The sequence below is a fragment of the Bombina bombina genome, chromosome 3 (genome assembly GCF_027579735.1).
Source record: "Bombina bombina isolate aBomBom1 chromosome 3, aBomBom1.pri, whole genome shotgun sequence".
NCBI classification, from domain to species: domain Eukaryota; kingdom Metazoa; phylum Chordata; class Amphibia; order Anura; family Bombinatoridae; genus Bombina; species Bombina bombina.
Window position 1 is genome coordinate 684,504,033 of NC_069501.1, and position 26,164 is coordinate 684,530,196.

The 26,164-nt window shown below is 37.3% G+C and overlaps 1 protein-coding gene across 2 annotated transcripts in view; it reads right to left on the minus strand.

Annotated features, from left to right (window-relative positions):
* Positions 1-26,164, minus strand: part of PSPH (phosphoserine phosphatase) — a 150,596-nt gene that overhangs the window by 112,495 nt on the left and 11,937 nt on the right. For both annotated transcript variants that reach the window (XM_053707456.1, XM_053707457.1), the window contains exons 2-3: positions 8,068-8,107; positions 6,369-6,524 (exon numbers count right to left, since the gene is read on the minus strand). In XM_053707456.1, the coding sequence (XP_053563431.1) occupies positions 6,369-6,524; positions 8,068-8,084 (173 nt within the window). In that variant the 5' untranslated portion in view covers positions 8,085-8,107. The remainder of the gene's footprint in view (positions 1-6,368; positions 6,525-8,067; positions 8,108-26,164) is intronic.

Consider the following 26,164-nt stretch of genomic DNA (forward strand, 5'->3'; position numbering starts at 1 on the left):
TATATAAATATTTATATATATATATATATATATATATATATATATATATATATATATATCTATATATAATTATTATTTTGTACATTCAAAGTAAAACACATTATTAAATATAAAATATGAATCATTTTTTTACTTTTTATTTTCAGGTATCTGAGTGGAAAGGCTCCAAAGTATATACACATATTTCTGTATGTGTATACATGTGTTTATATGTATGTACGTATATACATATATACACAAATAAACACAAAAAACATAATTTATGCTTACCTGATAAATTCCTTTCTTCTGTAGTGTGATCAGTCCACGGGTCATCATTACTTCTGGGATATTACTCCTCCCCAACAGGAAGTGCAAGAGGACTCACCCAGCAGAGCTGCATATAGCTCCTCCCCTCTACGTCACTCCCAGTCATTCGACCAAGGACCAACGAGAAAGGAGAAACCAAGGGTGTAGTGGTGACTGGAGTATAATTTAAAAAATATTTACCTGCCTTAAAAAAACAGGGCGGGCCGTGGACTGATCACACTACAGAAGAAAGGAATTTATCAGGTAAGCATAAATTATGTTTTCTTCTGTTAAGTGTGATCAGTCCACGGGTCATCATTACTTCTGGGATACCAATACCAAAGCAAAAGTACACGGATGACGGGAGGGATAGGCAGGCTCTTTATACAGCAGGAACCACTGCCTGAAGAACCTTTCTCCAAAAAATAGCCTCCGAGGAAGCAAAAGTGTCAAATTTGTAAAATTTGGAAAAAGTATGAAGCGAAGACCAAGTTGCAGCCTTGCAAATCTGTTCAACAGAGGCCTCATTCTTAAAGGCCCAAGTGGAAGCCACAGCTCTAGTAGAATGAGCTGTAATTCTTTCAGGAGGCTGCTGTCCAGCAGTCTCATAGGCTAAACGAATTATGCTACGAAGCCAAAAAGAAAGAGAGGTAGCAGAAGCCTTTTGACCTCTCCTCTGACCAGAGTAAACGACAAACAGGGAAGACGTTTGTCGAAATTCCTTAGTTGCCTGTAAGTAAAACTTTAGGGCACGAACTACATCCAGATTGTGCAGAAGACGTTCCTTCTTCGAAGAAGGATTTGGACACAAAGAAGGAACAACAATCTCTTGATTGATATTCCTGTTAGTGACTACCTTAGGTAAGAACCCAGGTTTAGTGCGCAGAACTACCTTATCCGAATGAAAAATCAAATAAGGAGAATCACAATGTAAGGCTGATAATTCAGAGACTCTTCGAGCCGAGGAAATAGCCATTAAAAATAGAACTTTCCAAGATAACAACTTTATATCAATGGAATGGAGGGGTTCAAACGGAACACCCTGTAAAACGTTAAGAACAAGGTTTAAACTCCATGGCGGAGCAACAGTTTTAAACACAGGCTTAATCCTGGCCAAAGCCTGACAAAAAGCCTGAACATCTGGCACTTCTGACAGACGTTTGTGTAACAGAATGGACAGAGCTGAGATCTGTCCCTTTAATGAACTAGCAGATAAACCCTTTTCTAAACCTTCTTGTAGAAAAGACAATATCCTAGGAATCCTAACCTTACTCCAAGAGTAACCTTTGGATTCACACCAATATAGGTATTTACGCCATATCTTATGGTAATCAATCGAGGAAGCATCGGAAAGGGTGGAAACACATAAGCCATCGTGAAGTCCCAAGGTGCTGTCAGGGCATCTATTAGGACTGCTCCTGGATCCCTGGATCTGGACCCGTAACGAGGAAGCTTGGCGCTCTGTCGAGACGCCATGAGATCTATCTCTGGTTTGCCCCAACGTCGAAGTATTTGGGCAAAGACCTCCGGATGAAGTTCCCACTCCCCCGGATGAAAAGTCTGACGACTTAAGAAATCCGCCTCCCAGTTCTCCACTCCCGGGATGTGGATTGCTGACAGGTGGCAAGAGTGAGACTCTGCCCAGCGAATTATCTTTGATACTTCCATCATTGCTAGGGAGCTCCTTGTCCCTCCCTGATGGTTGATGTAAGCTACAGTCGTGATGTTGTCCGACTGAAACCTGATGAACCCCCGAGTTGTCAACTGGGGCCAAGCCAGGAGGGCATTGAGAACTGCTCTCAATTCCAGAATGTTTATTGGCAGGAGACTCTCCTCCTGACTCCATTGTCCCTGAGCCTTCAGAGAATTCCAGACGGCACCCCAACCTAGAAGGCTGGTGTCTGTTGTTACAATTGTCCAGTCTGGTCTGCTGAATGGCATCCCCCTGGACAGATGTGGCCGAGAAAGCCACCATAGAAGAGAATTTCTGGTCTCTTGATCCAGATTCAGAGAAGGGGACAAGTCTGAGTAATCCCCATTCCACTGACTTAGCATGCATAGTTGCAGTGGTCTGAGGTGTAAGCGAGCAAATGGCACTATGTCCATTGCCGCTACCATTAAGCCGATTACCTCCATGCATTGAGCCACTGACGGGTGTTGAATGGAATGAAGGGTGCGGCAAGCACTTTGAAGTCTTGTTAACCTGTCCTCTGTCAGGTAAATCTTCATTTCTACAGAATCTATAAGAGTCCCCAGGAAGGGAACTCTTGTGAGTGGAACGAGTGAACTTTTCTTTTCGTTCACCTTCCATCCATGTGACCTTAGAAAAGCCAGTACTAACTCTGTATGAGACTTGGCAGTTTGAAAGCTTGAAGCTTGAATCAGAATGTCGTCTAGGTACGGAGCTACCGAAATTCCCCGCGGTCTTAGAACCGCCAGAAGAGCACCTAGAACCTTTGTGAAGATTCTTGGAGCTGTAGCCAATCCGAATGGAAGAGCTACAAACTGGTAATGCCTGTCTAGAAAGGCAAACCTTAGATACCGGTAATGATCTTTGTGAATCGGTATGTGAAGGTAAGCATCCTTTAAATCCACTGTGGTCATGTACTGACCTTCTTGGATCATGGGTAAAATTGTCCGAATAGTCTCCATTTTGAATGATGGAACTCTTAGGAATTTGTTTAGGATCTTTAAATCCAGGATTGGTCTGAAAGTTCCCTCTTTTTTGGGAACCACAAACAGATTTGAGTAAAACCCCTGTCCCTGTTCCGACCGTGGAACTGGATGGATTACTCCCATTAACAGTAGTTCTTGTATGCAGCGTAGAAACGCTTCTTTCTTTGTTTGGTTTGTTGACAACCTTGACAGATGAAATCTCTCTCTTGGAGGAGAGTATTTGAAGTCCAGAAGGTATCCCTGAGATATTATCTCTAGCGCCCAGGGATCCTGGACATCTCTTGCCCAAGCCTGGGCGAAGAGAGAAAGTCTGCCCCCCACTAGATCCGATCCCGGATCGGGGGCCCTCAATTCATGCTGTTTTAGGGGCAGCAGCAGGTTTCCTGGCCTGCTTGCCCTTGTTCCAGGACTGGTTAGGTCTCCAGCCTTGTCTGTAGCGAGTACCAGATCCTTCTTGTTTTGGAGCAGTGGAAGTTGATGCTGCTCCTGCTTTGAAATTCCGAAAGGAACGAAAATTAGACTGTCTAGCCTTAGATTTGGCTTTGTCTTGAGGCAGGGCGTGGCCCTTACCTCCTGTAATGTCAGCGATAATTTCTTTCAAACCGGGCCCAAATAAGGTCTGTCCCTTGAAAGGTATATTAAGTAATTTGGACTTAGAAGTTACATCAGCTGACCAGGATTTTAGCCACAGTGCTCTACGCGCCTGAATGGCGAATCCGGAATTCTTAGCCGTAAGTTTAGTTAAATGTACTACGGCTTCCGAAATGAATGAATTAGCTAGCTTAAGTATTCTAAGCCTGTCCGAAATGTCGTCCAGCGTAGCTGAACTAAGGTTCTCTTCTAGAGACTCAATCCAGAATGCCGCTGCAGCCGTGACCGGCGCAATGCATGCAAGGGGTTGCAATATAAAACCTTGTTGAACAAACATTTTCTTAAGGTAACCCTCTAACTTTTTATCCATTGAATCTGAAAAGGCACAGCTATCCTCTACCGGGATAGTGGTACGCTTAGCTAAAGTAGAAACTGCTCCCTCCACCTTAGGGACCGTTTGCCATAAGTCCCGTGTGGCGGTGTCTATTGGAAACATCTTTCTAAATATCGGAGGGGGTGAGAACGGCACACCGGGTCTATCCCACTCCTTAGTAATAATTTCAGTTAGTCTCTTAGGTATAGGAAAAACGTCAGTACTTGTTGGTACAGCAAAATATTTATCCAACCTACACATTTTCTCTGGTATTGCAACTGTGTTACAATCATTCAGGGCCGCTAACACCTCCCCTAGTAATACACGGAGGTTTTCCAGCTTAAATTTAAAATTTGAAATATCTGAATCCAATCTGTTTGGATCAGAACCGTCAGCCGCAGAATGAAGCTCTCCGTCCTCATGTTCTGCAAGTTGTGACGCAGTATCTGACATGGCCCTAGCATTATCAGCGCACTCTGTTCTCACCCCAGAGTGATCACGCTTGCCTCTTAGTTCTGGTAATTTAGCCAAAACCTCAGTCATAACAATAGCCATATCTTGTAATGTTATTTGTAATGGCCGCCCAGATGTACTGGGCGCCACCATATCGCGCACCTCCCGAGCGGGAGATGCAGGTACTGTCACGTGAGGCGAGTTAGTCGGCATAACTCTCCCCTCGTTGTTTGGTGAAATTTGTTCAATTTGTACAGATTGACTTTTATTTAAAGTAGCATCAATACAGTTAGTACATAAATTTCTATTGGGCTCCACTTTGGCGTTGGCACAAATAGTACAGGTCTCATCCTCTGAATCAGACATGTTTAACACACTAGCAAATAAACTTGCAACTTGGAAATATTATTCAAGTAAAACACAATGAAAAAACGTACTGTGCTTTAAGAAGCACTGAAAGATATATAACAGTTGAAATCAATAAACTTTGAAAAACAAAACACAATTTAGCAAAGGTTTGTTCCCATTAGCAAAGAAAAACTAACCCTGATGGCATAAAAAAGTTAAAGAATAAACGTTTTTTATCACAGTCAACTATAATCTCACAGCTTCTGTTAGATTACTTCCCTCAAACAAGCTTTGAAGACCCCTGAGTTCTGTAGAGATAAACCGGAACATGCAGGAAAAAAACAATGAGCTTCTGACTGAAATTTTTGATGCGTAGCAAAAGCGCCAAAAAAAGGTCCCTCCCCCTCACACACAACAGTGAGAGAGATCAGTAAACTGTCATAATTAGATCAAGCAACTGCCAAGTGGAAAAAAAGTGCCCAAACATTTTATTCACCCAGTACCTCAGAAAATGGAAACGATTTTACATTCCAGCAAAAACGTTAAACATAAATTAAGAGTTATTAAAAAACCTGTTGCTTTGCAATTAGGCTAAAGTCTTATATACACAGTGTAATTCCAGTGAAGTACCATTCCCCTGAATACTCAAATGTTAAATATACATACATGATATTATGTCGGTATGGCAGGATTTTCTCATCAATTCCATTGTCAGAAAATAAAACTGCTACATACCTCTTTGCAGATTAAACTGCCCGCTGTCCCCTGATCTGAAGTTTACCTCTCCTCAGATGGCCGAGAAACAGCAATATGATCTTAACAACTCCGGCTAAAATCATAGTAAAAACTCTGGTAGATTCTTCTTCAAACTCCACCAGAGAAAGAATAACACACTCCGGTGCTATTAAAAAATAACAAACTTTTGATTGAAGAAATAAAACTAAATAAAATCACCATAGTCCTCTCACACATCCTATCTAGTCGTTGGGTGCAAGAGAATGACTGGGAGTGACGTAGAGGGGAGGAGCTATATGCAGCTCTGCTGGGTGAATCCTCTTGCACTTCCTGTTGGGGAGGAGTAATATCCCAGAAGTAATGATGACCCGTGGACTGATCACACTTAACAGAAGAAATATACATGTATACACATATAGACATATGATTGTGTATATATATATATATATATATATATATATATATACTGTATATATACATATACACATATTTAGACATGTATATGTATGTATATATACATTATAGCCTTTTCCATTCAAATAACGTGTCATATACCATACACCTTTTAACCCTTATATATATTTTTTAATATTTCTATGAATAATGTTTATCAGATAGTGTATAGATTAGTGTAACACTTTATTTGAATGTATTTATTTTGTGTTTGGTGCAACTTTTTATTACGCCCTACCCCTTTACACGAGGACTTCAGTTGCACTAACCCGACGAGTGCAAATTCAGTTTGCATTTGTAGGATCGCATTTACTTTCAACTTGTAATACAAGCACAAGTTAGCGCAGGCACAATATTTCAATATTGCGCGGTACTTGTAAACTAGCCCTATGGTGGCACAAAATAATGTTCAATTGTAATATTTCAAACAATTCCATAATATTGTACTTACATCTCTGCAACGGCATCTCCTACCCCGCAAAACTTTGCCAACTCATCAATGCCCTCCTCTTTGATAACGGTGCTGTCCACATCAAAGCAAACAGCATCTGCCGTGCGGAAGATTTCTTTCAGTTCCGAAAGGGAAGTCATCGTGTTTCTAATGTTTCTGCACAGAGTGAATAATGCATAAGTCTTGGTTCATTTAGCACATTGAAATTGAGTGTTTAACAAGTTGGTTTAGGTACATTTATATCACTATGAAAGGGACTTTTTAGAAAAACAAGTAGTGACAATATGAATAATTTAACAAAAACGCTACTGAAATGGTTGTTATATAGCTAGCGTTTAATTTGTGTTTTGAAATAGAAACGATTAATTTCATTATTCATTTAAGTTATATAGGCTAACTTAACCCATTACTCATTCATTTTAACACAATGGGTCCCATTTATCAAGGTGTCAACTTGTGATCCACAGGTATTTTCGCATCAAAGTCTGCTTATAGAATTTATCAACGTGCCAACTTAAAGGGACACTGAACCTAAATTTTTTCTTTCGCAATTCAGATAGAGCATGCAATTTTAAGCAACTTTCTAATTTACTCCTATTATTAAAATTTCTTCATTCTCTTTGTTTATTTGAAAAGCAAGAATTTTAAATTTAGATGCTGGCTCCTTAGCTTAGATGCCTTCTTTTTCAAATAAAGATAGCAAGAGAACGAAGAAAAATTGATAATAGAAGTTTATTAGAAAGTTGCTTAAAATTGCCTGCTCTATCTGAATCATGAAAGAAAACAAATTGGGTTCAGTATCCCTTTAAAATGTAATGGATTGTTTACACCAGCGAACAAGTTATTAATTAATCAATTCCTTTTGAACTATATTAGCATCATTTTCAGCAATTACTATTTGCCAGCTTTTAATTAGCATATACAATGAGAATTAATAGGTGTTGCAGACAAATAACGAACAGCATAAAAGGCTCTGAACATACGTTCAGAACAATCATCAGTATGTGTTGCATTTGCCCCTAGGCCTGAGGTGACAGTCCTCCTCTGACCTACACATATCAATACATACATGTTTTGAAATATAAATTTAAACTGTAAAGTGGCATTTTAAATTAAAAAATACACAGTACTTAATAATTCTATATTCCAAAAGCTATTTGTATAAACTCTGCTTGTGTTTCTTTACTAAATCAAAAAAACTTTTTTTTTTGGATATGCATATTCAATTTAGACAGGAGTTTTTCAAAAACAATAAAGCATGGGTACAACACTACATATATAAATAGAAAGAGATGGTTAATTTTACAGAGAGAGAGACAGAGACGTGTTCTCGATTCTTAAATGCAAATATTTGTAAGCCAAAGTTATCATTCGTTCACTGATTTTCACGCAGAATATGGAGCAATATGATTCGGCTGTTTTTTAAATAAATATGGTTGCCGATGCAACTTCCGCTCTAGCGAATCAAAGCAGACAGATTCGCTAATAGAAAAGAGAACAGGTTGACGCCTTGATAAATGGGGCCCAATAAGTAGACTTTAAAATACAACATACCAGTGTATCCCTAAATCTCTTCTCCAAAACTACATTAAGGTCTATTTTTCCTCCCTAAACGTCTAAAATCTATTTGAATAACTACATTAAAATATATAATGGTAGTTATTTATTTCTTAATTACCCATCTTCTATTAAATTGTACCTCAGATTCGCGGACATGGATCAGAAGACAGACGTTTCTTCTAGGAATAAAGAAAAAAAATATAAGAGCAAAGTCTTAACTTTCTGGAAAATAATTAATAAATAAATAATTAATTAGTGACATTGTAACATAAAAATCAAATGGCCTCTCATAATATACCAGGTAAACCTCAACTCCTAATGCTGATCTATTACATATGCAGAAGTTAGACAAATGTGTGATTGCTGGACCCTGGGGACCATAGTCACTGGTATCTGCAGATTCCCTGCTGCCATGTGGGCACATGTCACTCTCCAATTTATAGTTTGACAGAGAGCTGGTTGGTACATTCCTCTGGGATTTTAGGCTACTTATCAACAGCCTATGTGTCTATTAGATGATCTCATAGCTACCACAGGTTTCTATAATAAAAAGTTAAAAGTTCCTTAATAAAATCTTAAAAGTAGTAGAAACATGTTGCTTTTAATTTATTCTTAAAGAGTGTTAAACTTTTTACTATACACTCATGTGGTTTTGTTGTTACCACCTACAGTGCTTTTACCACTTTAACATTTTCCCACTCCTGAGTTGTGGGGGCAGTTTGGACATTAGTATCTGATGATGGTGTACTGTTAATCTAAGTCATCTTGCGGCGGTGTTCCCAGGGCTGGTGGTGAGCTTGCTGGGCAGCTCTGAGGTCCTGATCTGTGTTGTTAGCACTGTTCTAAGCTCCTTCTCACAAGTAAGTATGATCTTCTGACTTCCCAGAAGTTACTGCACCATGAGGTGCCTCCGCTTTTTCTTGTCTTTTAGATGTCTGCAGTCACCTATTGCCTAGGAGAGCAGCCCTGGGTGGAGTGAATTTATTCTCCAGCAGCTCCATTATCTATACTATGATTTTTTGGAATATATATATAATTTTCTATTAGAATGCATGTGTGGGACATTATTTTTAATGCTTGTATAATTATTGATTATACATTATTGACCATTCTTTAAAATTAACTCTCAGTTGATGATATATAGTGGGTGCCCCCTTGTGTTTTGTTTTTTTGCTAATATTCGGCTAGATTACGAGTTTTTGTCGGTAAGGCTTGCGGTGCTAACGCTCCTTTTTTTCTCACTGCTCACTTAAGACAGCGCTGGTATTACAGGTTTTATGCAACCCGGCATTAGCCTCTAAAAAGTGAGCATTGAGCACAATTTAGCTCCACATCTCACCTCAATACCAGCGCTGCTTACGGTAGCGGTAAGCTGGCTGAACGTGCTCGTGCACAAATTCCCCATAGGAAACAATGGGGCAGATTCGGCTGAAAAAAAACCTAACACCTGCAAAAAAGCAGCGTTCAGCTCTTAACGCAGCCCCATTGTTTCCTATGGGAAAATACTTTTTATGTCTGCACCTAACACCCTAACATGAACCCCCGAGTCTAAACACCCCTAATCTTACACTTATTAACCCCTAATCTGTCGACCCTGACATCGCTGCCACCTGCATAACCTTATTAACCCCTAATCTGCCGCTCCGGACACCACCGCCACCTACATTATACCTATGAAACCCTAATCTGTTGCCCCCAACATCGCCGACACCTACATTATAGTTAATAACCCCTAATCTGCCTTCCCCAACGTCGCTGCAACTATATTAAATTTATTAACCCCTAATCTGCCGCCGCTACTATAATAAAGTTATTAAACATAAGTCTAACCCTAACACCCCCCTAACTTAAATATAATTTAAATACATCTAAATAAATTTACTAGTATTAACTAAACTATTTAAAACTAAATACTTACCTATAAAATAAACCCTAAAATAGCTACAATATAACTAATAGTTACATTGTAGCTATCTTAGGTTTTATTTTTATTTTACAGGCAACTTTGTATTTATTTTAACTAGCTACAATAATTATTAAATAGTTATTAACTATTTAATAAATTCCTAGTTAAAATAAAGACAAATATACCTGTAAAATAATCCCTAACCTAAATTACAATTACACCTAACACTACAATTAAATTAATTACCTAAACTAACTACAATTAATTACAATTAAATTAAATAAACTAAATTACGGAAAAAAAACACTAAATTACAGAAAATAAAAAAGAAATTACAAATTTTTAAACTAATTACACCTAATCTAATCCCCCTAATAAAATAAAAAATCCCCCCCAAAAAAATCCCTACCCTATACTAAATTACAAATAGCCCTTAAAAGGGCAATTTGCGGGGCATTGCCACAAAGTAATCAGCTCTTTTACCTGTAAAAAAAAATACAATACCCCCCCAACATTAAAACCCACCACCCACACACCCAACCCTACTCTAAAACCCACCCAATCCCCCCTTAAAAAAACCTAACACTAACCCCTTGAAGATCACCCTACCTTGAGACGTCTTCACCCAGCCGGGCCGAAGTCCTCCAAGAAGCAGGGCAGAAGTGGTCCTCCAGACAGCAGAAGTCTTCATCCGATCGGGGCAGAAGAGGTCCTCCAGACGGCAGAAGTCTTCATCCAGGCGGCATCTTCTATATTCATCCTTCCGGCACGGACCGGGTCCATCTTCAATCCAGCCGATGCGGAGCATCCTCTTCCATCGACGCCCTAACGAAGAATGAAGGTTCCTTTAAATGACGTCATCCAAGATGGCGTCCCTTCAATTCCGACTGGCTGATAGAATTCTATCAGCCAATCAGAATTAAGGTAGGAAAAATCCTATTGGCTGATGCAATCAGCCAATAGAATTGAAGTTCAATCCTATTGGCTGATCCAATCAGCTAATAGGATTGAGCTCGCATTCTAGTGGCTGTTCCAATCAGCCAATAGAATGCAAGCTCAATTCTATTGGCTGATTGCATCTTTTCTACCTTAATTTCAATTGGCTGATAGAATTCTATCAGCCAATCGGAATTGAAGGGACGCCATCTTGGATGATGTCATTTAAAGGAACCTTCATTCTTCGTTAGGATGTCGATGGAAGAGGATGCTCCGCGTCGGCTGGATTGAAGATGGACCCGCTTCGCGCCGGAAGGATGAAGATAGAAGATGCCACCTGGATGAAGACTTCTGCCGTCTGGAGGACCTCTTCTGCCCCGATTGGATGAAGACTTCTGCCGTCTGGAGGACCACTTCTGCCTGGCTTCTTGGAGGACTTCGGCCCGGCTGGGTGAAGACGTCTCAAGGTAGGGTGATCTTCAAGGGGTAAGTGTTAGGTTTTTTTAAGGGGGGATTGGGTGGGTTTTAGAGTAGGGTTGGGTGTGTGGGTGGTGGGTTTTAATGTTGGGGGGGTATTGTATTTTTTTTTACCGGTAAAAGAGCTGATTACTTGGGGCAATGCCCTGCAAAAGGCCCTTTTAAGGGCTATTTGTAATTTAGTATAGGGTAGGGAATTTTTTTTATTTTGGGGGGCTTTTTTATTTTATTAGGGGGATTAGATTAGGTGTAATTAGTTTTAAAATTTGTAATTTTTTTATTTTCTGTAATTTAGTTTATTTAATTGTAATTAATTGTAGTTAGTTTAGGTAATTAATTTAATTATAGTGTAGTGTTAGGTGTAATTGTAACTTAGGTTAGGGTTTATTTTACAGGTAAATTTGTATTTATTTTAACTAGGTAGTTATTAAATAGTTAATAACTATTTAATAACTATTCAACCTAGTTAAAATAAATACAAACGTGCCTGTAAAATAAAAATAAACCCTAAGGTAGCTACAATGTAATTATTAGTTAATATTGTAGCTATATTAGGGTTTATTTTATAGGTAAGTATTTAGTTTTAAATAGGAATAATTAGGGGTTAATAAATGTAGGTAGGTGTCGACGATATTAGGGATGGCAGATTAGGGATTAATAAAATTTAACTAGTGTTTGCAAGGCGGGAGTGCGGCGGTTTAGGGGTTAATACATTTATTAAAGTGGCGGCGATGTCCGGTCGGCAGATTAGGGGTTAAATAATTTTATTATAGTGTTTGCGATGTGGGGGGGGGGCTCGGTTTAGGGGTTAATAGGTAGTTTATGGGTGTTCGTGTACTTTTTAGCAATTTAGTTTAGAGTTTTATGTTACGACGTTAGCCCATAAAACTCTTAACTACTGAGTTTTAAATGCGGTAGGAGTCTTGACAGGAGAGGGTGTACCGATCACTTTCTCCAAGACTCATAATACCGGCGTTAGGAAAATCCCATAGAAAAGATAGGATACGCAATTAACGTAAGGGGATTTGCGGTATGCTCAAGTCGTGGAAAAAAAGTGAACGGTACACCTGTACCTGCCAGACTCGTAATACCAGCGGGCGTTAAAAAGCATAGGACCCCTCAACGCTGCTTTTTAAGGCTAACGCAAGACTCGTAATCTAGGCGATTGGGTCTTGTTGGCTTATATGCTGGGCACTACATGCATATTGTGTCATGTTGTGCATTACATGGATATTGCTTGTCCAGTAGGTCTTTACCAGCATACTGTGTCATGCCGGGCAGTACATACATACTGTGTCATGCCGGGCAGTACATATATACTGTGTCATGCCGAGCAGTACATACATACTGTGTCATGCCGGACAGTACATACATACTGTGTCATGCTGGGCAGTACATACATACTTTGTCATGCCGGGCAGTACATACATACTGTGTCATGCCGGGCAGTACATGCATTCTGTGTCATGCCGGGCAGTACATACATACTGTGTCATGCCAGGCAGTACATACATACTGTGTCATGCCGGGCAGTACATACATACTGTGTCATGCCGCGCAGTACATGCATTCTGTGTCATGCCGGGCAGTACATACATACTGTGTCATGCCGGGCAGTACATACAAACTGTGTCATGCCGGGCAGTACATAATACTGTGTCATGCTGCACAGTACATACATACTGTGTCATGACGCGCAGTACATACATTCTGTGTCATGCCGGGCAGTACATACATACTGTGTCATGCCGCGCAGTACATACATACTGTGTCATGCCGTGCAGTACATACATACTGTGTCATGCCGTGCAGTACATACATACTGTGTCATGCCAGGCAGTACATACATACTGTGTCATGCCGGGCAGTACATACATACTGTGTCATGCCGCGCAGTACATGCATTCTGTGTCATGCCGGGCAGTACATACATACTGTGTCATGCCGGGCAGTACATACAAACTGTGTCATGCCGGGCAGTACATACATACTGTGTCATGCTGCACAGTACATACATACTGTGTCATGACGCGCAGTACATACATTCTGTCTCATGCCGGGCAGTACATACATACTGTGTCATGCCGCACAGTACATACATACTGTGTCATGCCGTGCAGTACATACATTCTGTGTCATGCCGTGCAGTACATACATACTATGTCATGCCGCGCAGTATATGCATTCTGGGTCATGACATGCAGTACATGCATTCTATGTCATGCCGCTCAGTACATGCATTCTGTCATACCACGCAGTACATGCATTTTGTGTCATGCCATGCAGTACATGCATACTGTGTCATGCTGGGCAGTACATACATACTGTGTCATGCCGCACAGTACATACATACTGTGTCATGCCATGCAGTACATACATACTGTGTCATGCCGCGCAGTACATACATACTATGTCATGCCGCACAGTACATGCATTCTGTCATGCCATGCAGTACATGTATTCTGTGTCATGCCATGCAGTACATACATACTATGTCATGCTGCACAGTACAAGAATTCTGTCATGCCGTGCAGTACATGCATACTGTGTCCTGTTAACCTTTACCAACATACTGTATCATGCTGGGCATCCCATGCACACTGTTGGCCTTTACCTGCATGCTGTGTCATATTGCGCAATACATTTATACTTTGGGTCATGTTAGTCTTTACCTAAATACTGTGTCATGTAGGGCACAATCAGGTTCTTACTTGTATGCTGGGTCCTGCTTACTGCATCATGTTGGCCTTTACCAATATACTGTATCATGCTGCACAGAACATGTAAACTCCATAACTCCTAGCATTTCCCAGGGGCTTCCAGGAACAGGGAAGTACATGTGGGGCTGGGAATGCTGATGTGTCATGGTTGGAGCTAGGTGGAATGAGGACAGGACTGGGACATGATGTGGGTGGGATCAGACATAGTTGGGTTCTGTCATGGGTAGAACCAGGGCAGTGTCCAGAATCTGCAACATTTGACCTGGACAGAGGAGCTGTGGGCAGACTTCCCAACCTATGACAATCCAGCAAGATCCTGGACAGTTGGAGGGTTGGATATTAGATCCTGTTGGTCTTTACCTGCACACTGTGTACAGGCTACTGCATGTATTTTGCCTATAGAACATGTCAGACATATGCACTGCCTTCTTGGTTTGACCACCTTGCTGTACTCTGACTTTATTCACCTCTCACTATTTCCTGAGCACTCTCCATTGCTTCTTCACATCTATTGTCTGTTGTTCTCTGTACTTAGTTATACATCATTGGTTATCACAGAGGCATACGTAAAATACAGATGCTACTACATGGAGCACTTATTTCTCTCTGTTTTATTGGGAAGTTTGGCCCCATACTACCAACGTTTTATCACTTACCCCAGAAGATTAAGGAATAATTATAAAATACGGTACATTAGATCCTTTCATTTTTGAACAACACCTTTTTTGAAATTTAGTTGATTATTGGAAATAATATATTGTATGCAAGATTAAAATGCGTCAGAAAATACTACAAATGATGAATATTCAAAACATACACAAATTCAATATTTACTTTAATATATAAGAAAAATAATCTTTGACATACATAACAAAAAAAATAAAAAAAACACCCTAAAAAAAAACAAAAAACTAATCTATAAATATAATACCAATAGCCCTTAAAGGGACACTGAACCCAATTTTTTTCTTTTGTGATTTAGCAATTTTAAGCAACTTTCTAATTTACTCCTATTATCAATTTTTCTTCGTTCTCTTGCTATCTTTATTTGAAAAAGAAGGCATCTAAGCTAAGGAGCCAGACAGTTTTTGGTTCAGACCCTGAACAGCACTTGTTTATTGGTGGGTGAATTTATCCAATAATCAGCAAGAACAACCCAGGTTGTTCACAAAAATGTGCCGGCATCTAAACTTACATTCTTGCTTTTTAAATAAAGATACCAAGAGAATTAAGAAAATATCATAATAAGAGTACATTAGAAAGTTGCTTAAAATTGCATGCTCTATCTGAATCACGGAATAAAAAAATTGGATTCAGTGTCCCTTTAGAAGGGCCTTTTGTAGAGCATTGCCCTAAATTTAACAGCTCTTTTTCCCTGAAAAAAAATACAAAGTACCCCCTAACATTACAACCCCCAAAAATACAAAAAAAAAATAACTAAAAAAACCCCTAATCTAACCATTGCCCCTAAAAGGGCATTTGTATGGGCATTGCCCTTAAAAGGGCATTCAGCTCTTTTACAGCCCATAAAAATAAAAAAGTCCTATTTTTTTTTTTTAAAAAAAACACCCCAAAAAATAAAAAATAAACTAACACTAACCCCAAAATCGGTACTCACCATTGATGAAGTCCGGCGATCCATCTTCTTCCCGGCAGCAAAAGGTCTTCAGCCTGTCAGCTCCATTTTCATCCATTGCGGGCCCATCTTCTATCTTCTTGCCAAAGGTGCAGAACAGTCGGGCGGCAGTCATTAGCGACGTGGAGGTCCTCCTCATGCGATCGTCCACCCCACACTGAAGATTGAATGCAAGGTACCCCTTTTATATTGGGGTACCCTTGCATTCCTATTGGCTGAAAATTTTAAATCAGCCAAATTTAAATCAGCCACATGGATGAGAACTGTTTACAGGTTGTTGTTTTTTTAAAGGGGGTTTTAGATTAGGAATAACTTTTTTTAGTTTGGATAATTTAGTTTATTTTTTGTAATGTTAGCTTTCTTATATTTTGTAATTTTATTTTATTTTGTGTACTGTTAGTTATTTTTATTTTGAGTAAGGGTAGGTTTTTTATTTGCATCAGCCAAAAGGATTTTTCCTACCTTAATTCCGATTGGCTGATAGAATTCTATCAGCCAATCGGAATTCAAGGGATGCCATCTTGGATGACGTCATTTAAAGGAATATTCATTCGTCAGGTAGTCGTCAGCCTGGAAGGATGCTCCGCGTCGGATGAATTGAAGATGGACCCACTACGCTCCGGATGGATGAAGATAGAAGATGCCACCTGGATGAAGACTTCTGCCCATCTGGAGGTCCTCTTCTGCCCTGATAGGATGAAGACTTCTGGCCGTCTGGAGGACCACTTCTGCCCGGTTGGGTGAAGATGTCTCAAGGTAGGGTGATCTTCAAGGGGGTAGTGTTAGGTTTTATTAAGGGGGGATTGGGTGGGTTTTAGAGTAGGGTTGGGTGTGTGGGTGGTGGGTTTTAATGTTGGGGGGGTATTGTATTTTTTTTCACAGGTAAAAGAGCTGATTACTTTGGGGCAATGCCCCGCAAAAAGCCCTTTTAAGGGCTATTTGTAATTTAGTATAGGGTAGGGATTTTTATTATTTTGGGAGGCTTTTTTATTTTATTAGGGGGATTAGATTAGGTGTAATTAGTTTAAAATTCTTGTAATTATTTTATTATTATTTTCTGTAATTGAGTTTTGTTTTTTTTGTACTTTAGATAATTTTATTTAATTGTAGTTAATTGTATTTAGTTTAGGTAATTAATTTAATAATAGTGTAGTGTTAGGTGTAATTGTAACTTAGGTTAGGTTTTATTTTACAGGTATATTTGTATTTATTTTAGCTAGGAAGTTATTAAATAGTTAATAACTATTTAATAACTATTCTACCTAGTTAAAATAAATACAAAGTTGCCTGTAAAATAAAAAATAAATCCAAAAATAGCTACAATGTAACTATTAGTTATATTGTAGCTATCTTAGAGTTTATTTTATAGGTAAGTATTTATTTTTAAATAGGAATAATTTATTTAATGATAGGAATATTTATTTAGATTAATTTAAATTATATTTAAGTTAGGGGGTGTTAGGGTTAGACTTAGGTTTAGGGGTTAATAAATTTAATGTAGGTGGCGGCGGTGTAGGGGGGTCAGATTAGGGGTTAATAAATTTAATGTAGGTGGCGGCGGTGTAGGGGGGTCAGATTAGGGGTTAATAAATTTAATGTAGGTGGTGGCGATGTAGGGGGGGCAGATTAGGGGTTAATAAATTTAATGTAGGTGGCGGCGGTGTAGGGGGGGCAGATTAGGGTTTAATAAATATAATGTAGGTGGCGGCGGGGTCCGTGAGCGGCGGTTTAGGGGTTAAACACTTTATTAGAGTTGCGGTGGGCTCTGGGAACGGCGGTTTAGGGGTTAATAACTTTATTTAGGTGCCGCGGGGTCCGGGAGCGGCGGTTTAGGGGTTAATAAGTATAATGTAGGTGGCGGCGGTGTGGGGGGGCAGATTAGGGGTGTACCTGCTAATTTTTTGATAAATAGCAAAAGTTGTCAGATAGTGCCGAACTTGCGTTCGGAACATCTGTAGTGACGTAAGCATCGATCTGTGTCGGACTGAGTCTGGCGGATCATATGTTACGTCACTATATTCTACTTTTGCCGGTCTGTAGGGTTTGATAACTACAGCAAATCAGGCTTGCCACAAATACGCTGCGGAATTCCAGCGTATTTGCGGTTGACAGCTTGATAAATAGAGGCCACACATATACTGTACATAACTAGTATAACCATAGCTAAGTTTACATTATGTATATATTTACACATTTTTAAGAATTTTTTTTGGAATTAACCAACTGAATGAAAGAACTAAGAGAATACTTCCATATGACAGATGAAGGGTGAGTGCCAACATTTGAGCTGGAAACAGAGAGGCAGAAAGTGGAAAAAAAAGAATTATGTTTACAATGACCACAAGACTTTCAAGTTACCTCCCAAGTTAGGAATTATTCAAAACTACTTATGATCATGGACAGACATTGGAATCATAAATGAAGTTTATATCAGAAGCTCTCAATATGGATGTGAGCTAACCACAACTGATGTTACTGGCAATTACTATAATACTGGTGGGATATGGCTGATCTGCTGGATGGCAATTACTGGAATTCAGGTGGAATGGCTTTGTGTGCGGGAAAATTATTAGAATGAAAAATAATTTAAGATTTAATTTAAAAAAAAAAGAAGATTGAGGGGAGGAAGACAAATAGTGATGTAAGTCCACCTGAAGGAATTAGGAAAACTACTACAAAGAGACAGGTAGAGGGAAGAAAATAAATCAAATATAAGAGAGAATTTTTTTTTTTAAGATCATCTTTTTTTATATATTTTAATTCCACTATTTCAAGCCAAGACTGTATCAACCTCTGCTGACTTTAGAATGGAAGCATCTTCCTCTGAGCAGTGCGCCGGGCGGGAGCAGGTAAAAATACAATCTAGCTACGCAAGTTGCGCAGTACTACGCAACGTGCATAGGGAGATTGTAATTTAACTCCTTCGTCGGTTTTCACTGATGTCCATGGAGTTGCGGTGCGACGGGGTGACACAATCACAGGAGATTAATTCCTGCTTGATAGTGTCAAGGACCACCAACATCTTCTCGTGGACCACCAGTGGTCCACGAACCACTGGTTGGCAACCGCTGTATTAATACATATGTACACATATATAGACAAATAAATATATATACTGTACATATATATACTGTATATATATATATATATATATATACACAGTATATATACTGTATATATATATACATGTATGTGTATGTATCTCATAGGATGCACATTTAGTACTGTGTTGTGCTAACTCTTAAATAACTCCTCAGATGTGAACAAAATGTTATCTATATCGCCCACATGAACTAGTCTCCTGTTGTGAAAACCTAATACAAAACCATGTGATAAGAGGCTGTCTGTAGTGGCTTAGAAACAGGCAGAAATTTAGAGGTTTAAATGTTATAAAGTATATTAATATAACAATGTTGGTTGTGCAAAGCTGGGGAATGTGCATTAAAGTCATTGTCTATCTTTTTAAACAATAACAATTTTAGTGTAGACTGTCCCTTTAGTGTAAAAACAAAAAAAAGTTTTATTTAGCACATGAACAAAAAAGAAATAATTAAAAAACTATTTTTGATTTGTTAAAATAAACTAAATAAATGCTGTTTAAGTCCCTTTAATAATCAGCTATATAGCTATGCCAGGGTCTAGAATTATAACACATGACTGAGCCAGTAATTAAATCCAACTGCACAGGCAATATCTGCGACATGAAATCATAAGTTAGAAATTCAAGACTTGTCAACTGAAACCTCTCACTTGTTTTATATTGGCAGAAATGAGTTAATGTGCATATTCGCCGTATATCTTGTCTCACGCTTAAGAATCAGAGGGTTTCTTGCAGAGCCTGAGTGTATATTTCCATTTCAAATACAGACATGTCCAATACTAACCAGGGAAAGTTGTATCTCATTTACTTTACAGTCAAAGCCCAATAATTGTTTATATTAATTTTATAACGTGAGAAATTAAAACAAATAAGTAATGATAATCATCAGATAAAAAAGTGTCTATGACACCTGATAAATATCAAATGTGCCAGAGTCCATATATAGCTCCTGTTTTTTCCCTACTGATTGGAAGGACCTAGTCAATATTTAACTTCACAGCACACCTCTTTTTCTGAATCTGCTTAATTTCCATTTTTCACATTTGTTTTTATTTCACTCTACAAATGACCTCTGAATCTAAGCTCCCCACTAAATGCTAAATTATGCTTAATACACACATTAGTTTCCCTCTCAGAATCCCACCTTACTGACAGATAAAGTTATCACAAGACTATAACAGCCATCAGTACAGCTGGTCAGTCTTCCAACCAATCATCCTTTTTAGACTAACTTGTGAGGGATCTATCAGTGCTGGAGGATCAAAACAAAAAAACATCTAAAATTACAGGTCAAATCATAACAAACATATCAAAAACTGTAATGCTGTGTTTAAAGGGACAGTCTAGTCAAAATTAAATGTTCATGATTCAGATAGGGCGTACAATTTTAAACTACTTTTCAATTGGCTTCTATAATCAAATTTGCTTTGCTCTCTTGGTATTCTTTGTGGAAAGCTAAACCTAGGTATGCATATATGCTACTTTAAATAGAAAAAGAACCCAGAAGGGAACCAAAAGAACCTAAAATAAGTTATAATATAATATCCAAATGTTACCAGATAGTTGTTTGTAACAAATGTTTCTAAAAGTCCCATATACAGGATCCTTGGTGATGGACAGTATCTCCGATGTGTGACAAGGCAGCTCCTCTTGGACCCGGTGTGCAGGGCAATCTAAATAAATGTGAGAGCAGAAAGAGGCCGCCTCATAGTGTAATCCGTCTCATATAATATGGTATATAATGGTGGTGAATGTGCATACCACATGTATAGGCACGTGCTGTGACTGGTGCAGTAGGGCAGACTAGCACTCAACAATGGCTAGTACACTGAACGGGGTCTCCCTGGTAGGTTCTCCGCTGTAATCCAGCACTGCACAGCTTCCAGTAGTGATACAAACAATTGCTGTATCAACCCGTAGGATAGAAAAAGATAAAAGATGGAGGACAACTTCCAATATTATAAAAGATAAAAACGCTTTATTGTTACAAAGCAACGCGTTTCTCAACCAATCACTGGTCGTTTCTTCAAGCAATAAAAAGCGAATACAAAACATTACAAATGGTAACATTATATACACTTGTAATCTGTAAAAACGGAAGTTGTCACTTATACAAAGACCAATAGAAATCAAACATGTAAACTCAAACCTAAAAACAAAAATTCAACAAGCGGATGTTGTAGCAGGTGTTACTTATTACGTGTATATACATCAGGCTAAAGATTCTAACACATGTAGAATCACAGAGTCTCGCATTGAAGTCAGTGTATATTTCTGATAAAATATCTGTGTATTAAGAGGTGTAACAAATTAAAAAAATTATAAAAAATAATAAAAAATAAAAAGCCAAATTTACAGTAATATCTCCAAGTTCATTAAACCTTCAAAAACGATCACATCCTCAACCCGAAAAGGAAGGGGTTAATATTAAAGTCTCCAAAGAGAATCAATGATGTTGGTTGGTGGGAGTGTATTACATATGTTATTTACTGAGTGAAAATGTTGTTAGATATGATCCTCATATCATAATTAATGTTCAAAACATTGGTAACTATTTCGATGATGAATTGTTTTTGATAATTCCTATGATCACTATGATCACTAATTATTGATATATTTTTTATTACCATCATATATTAATTTCATATTGGTTTATTCTCAAACAAGTGAAATATTTATGCGGATTGGAATTTTCAAAACCAATTCAACATTGAAATAGTTACCAATGTTTTGTTCATTAATTATGATATGAGGATCATATCTGGAATAGAAGAGAAACCAATGGCACTACTTGGATATAATGAACATTCCCATATAGTTGTTTTATAATGTAATAAAAATAAATCAAAAGAGGGGATGGTGCTTGTACTGAACAATAAATTCAAGACTAATCAGTGAGAAACTGAAAAAAAAGTGTACAAATATAGCACTTGTAACGTTCAATTGTGCTAGATAATGTGGACCAAAGGTTTTAATGAAAATTAAAACTTAACTTTTAATATATGAGCTTAAAAACGGGAGAACAAAGACAAATATGAATTGTTAAAATTTGCGAATGCCTGATTCGGATAATGTAAATCAACAGAACAAGAAATCAACTAATCCAGTATCCCCTTAAGATTTTGGGTATCTAGGATTTCTTCTCTGTGATTCAAGATATGGTCATTAGATATGGGTGTGATAATAATTTATTGGTTGTGTTGAAAAACAAACAAGAATGTGTCCCAATAGGTGTAAATATTGCTGTTTGGCTCTTCTGGAAATACCAGAGTTGATATACCTATTAATTGCCACTATATAATTCCTCAGATTGTGGTCTAATGATATCAGAAATCTATATCTGTAAATATCGTTATGAGAACTATATATATATATGGCCTCCAGTTGAAAGCACCTTGTGGTATTCTCTTGATAGAAAACCTTCTGAGGAGCGATAATTGCCCGCTAATACCAATTACCTATTGATTCTTGGGTAGTGCCAATATTGAACTATCTGGTGATACCAGAGACCTATACCTGTTAAATACCGCAAGGATAGTAAACTTGGATAAAAGGTGCTTGGTTATTGCACCCAATAAAGGATTCCCAGCAAAGTGCCCGTTACCTATTGTTACTGTTACCTATTGATACCGAGAGTTAAATTATAACAAATCAATAGTTAAATTATGTCAAATCAGGCATATCTATCTGGCTATACCGGAGACCTATACCTATTAAATACCGTGAGGAAAGTAAGCTTGAAAATAAAGGTACTTGGTAATCGTGCCCAATAAAGGACTTTCAACAAAATGCCTGTTACCTATTAACCATTACCTATTAATACTGATAGTTAAATTGTATCAAATCAGGCATATCTATCTGGTTGTATCAGAGACCTATACCTGTTGAATATCGTAAGGACAGTGAGCTTGAAAATAAAAGTACTTGGTAATTGTACCCAATAAAGGATTTTCAACAAAATGCCTGTTACCTATTATTATCGTTACCTATTAATACCGATAGTTAAATTGTCTATCTTGTTGTACCAGAGACCTATACCTGTTGGATACCGTAAGGATAGTGAGCTTACAAATAAAGGTACTTGGTAATTGTACCCAATAAAGGATTTTCAACAAAGTGCCTGTTACCTATTATTACCATTGCCTACTAGAATCAATAGTTAAGTTATGCCAAATCAGGCATAACTATCTAGTGATACCAGAGACCTATACCTTTTAAATACCGTAAGGATAGTGGTCTGAAAATAAAAATGCTGGATTTTTGCACCCAATAAGGGATTTTTCAACAAAATATCTGTTACCTATTATTACCGTTACCTGTTAATACCATGAGTAAAGTTATGTCAAATCAAGCATTGCTATTAAAAAAATATAAGGGAGAAGGGACGCCACTGACGCGTTTCGCCGTTGTGGCTGTATCAAAGGGCAATCTCACTATCTTCTCGTGGAATTTATATACCCTAAGCTTTATTGGGATTGGCTGATTCGACAACCTGTCATAATGAAGTTAAAGGATTGGCTATTATACCTGTCAATCAAATGTCAAAGACAGGAATTGGTTGATATAATGTTTGTTTACGCCCATAGGTTTCCCATAAAATAAATGAGCAAAAAAACGCTATATAAACGTATGTTGCTATGGCGTTTCAAATATTATATATCAGTCTAACATTGGGTTTCGTGGGGATTAACATGATTAAGCCAATTTTGCTGATATTAATGTGATCTGCAGCGTACAATGATTTGTGTAACTATTGGCCCATGTTATTGTCATTCAAACAGTTGCATTGCTGCAATTGGGTGAAATCACTTATGTTGGTCCAATTGTGTAATATATGGATGTTTGTATACGCACATATATTTGTCATAGAATGAATGAGTGAAAAACATTATAAAACAATATACTGCCACAGCGTTTCAACTGCTACATGTTGGTCTGACATTGAGTTTCGTGGAAATTAACATTGATATGCCGATTTAGCTGGTATTTATTTAACCTTCGGCGTGTACTGATTCGCATGACTATTGGTCCATATTATTGTCAATCAAAAATTCCGATAATTTTGATTGGAAGAGATCACATATATTCCGATTGTGTTTAAAATATAGATACTATGTATTGCTATATTTGGCATATGGTAAAGGCTCACTGAGTTCAAATAAATTCTTGTCAAAGGAAATAAATATTAGTTCCTATTTCTGATAGTATTTCTATTAATATTTTGCTTGCTTCTGATGAAATTCATAACATATATGGTTTGCAGCAGTTAATCAGTTCTTCTGATGCATATATTTATTAACCATATGATTCATTGATTTTACTGGTTTTGGACTATATTATCTATATCATATAAAATGGAAACTATATTACCTTTGGTATTTGTTGTATCGATCTAAAGTTGTCATCTAAACAGATATAGTGCTGGAGCCATATTTTGTATAATATGTATCTATTTGAAATGCATAATAGTTATCAATTTGACATAAATATCTCAAAAATATATATACCAATGCCATTTAGAATATTAATATAAAAATTACATTTAAAATAGATACAACTATATTTTGCGTAATATGTATTCTTAATCGATATCAGAAATAAAGCCGTGCATATGATAGATGGTTTATATCATTTTTCATATAATAGATGGTTTATATGATTTTTCTTAGGAAACATAATATATGAAAAAGATGTATTTAGTTTCTACTACCATTTATTAATCAGTGATGTCATTATTTATTTACTGATCCCAATTCTAATATTATATTATGTATACATGTAAATAGGATCATCTATTAATTAATAAGAAGTTTTTGAAGTAGCAGTTATAGGAGTATGATTGGATTAACATATAAATTACTTTTATTTTATTTTAATAAACTGAATAATGAAGAGCAAGAATTACAGGTAGTACTTGACAGATAGTAGAATGTCAGCCTTTGACTTCTCCCAATTATATGGTTACAAACTATTGGTGAAGAGAGTTCCACATAATTTGTCATGAATTACAAATTATGCATTTCCCAAATTATGCATTTCCCAATTAGTGATAAAGGAAATAAATTGTATACACAAGAAAACTTGGTGATAAAAATCTAATAATATACTATAAGTATATCTCAAATTGATACATATTATGCATTTCAAATAGATACATATTATACAAAATATGGCTCCATCACTATATCTGTTTAGATGACAACTTTAGATCGATACAACAAATGCCAAAGGTAATATAGTTTCCATTTTCTATGATATAGACAATATAGTCCAAAATCAGTCAAATTAATTAATCATATGGTTAATAAAAATATGCATCAGAAGAACTGATTAACTGCTGCAAACCATATATGTTAATAATTTCATCAGTAGCAAGCAAAATATTAATAGAAATACTATCAGAAATAGGAACTAATATTTATTTCCTTTGACAAGAATTTATTTGAACTCAGTGAGCCTTTACCATATGCCAAATATAGCAATACATAGTATCTATATTTTAAACACAATCGGAATATACGTGATCTCATCCAATCAAAATTATCAGAATTTTTGATTGACAATAATATGGGCCAATAGTCATGCGAATCAGTACACGCTGAAGGTTAAATAAATACCAGCTAAATCGGCATATCAATGTTAATTTCCACGAAACTCAATGTCAGACCAACATGTAGCAGTTGAAACGCCGTGGCAATATATTGTTTTATAATTTTTTCACTCATTCATTCTATGACAAATATATGGGCGTATACAAACATCCATATCTTACACACAATTGGACCAACATAAGTGATTTCACCCAATTGCAGCAATGTGACTGTTTGAATGACAATAACATTGAATCATTGTACGCTGCAGATCACATTAATATCAGCAAAATCGGCTTATTCATGTTAATCCCCACGAAACCCAATGTTAGACTGATGTATAATATTTGAAACGCTGTGGCAACATAAGTTTATATAGCGTTTTTTCGCTCATTTATTTTATGGGAAACCTATGGGCGTAAACAAATATATCAACCAATTCCTGTCTTTGACATTTGATTGACAGGTATAATAGCCAATCCTTTAACTGCATTATGACAAGTTGTAGAATCAGCCAATCCCAATAAAGCTTAGGGTATATAAATCCCACGAGACGATAGTGAGATTGCCCTTTGATACAGCCCCAATGGCGAAACGCGTCAGTGGCGTCCCTGCTCCCTTCTCCCTTATATTTTTTAATAGCAATGCCTGATTTGACATAACTTTACTCATGGTATTAACAGGTAACGGTAATAATAGGTAACAGATATTTTGTTGAAAATCCCTTATTGGGTGCAAAAATACAGCATTTTTATTTTCAGCCCACTATCCTTACGGTATTTAAAAGGTATAGGTCTCTGGTAGCACCAGATAGATATGCCTGATTTGACATAACTTAACTATTGATACTAGTAGGCAATGGTAATAATAG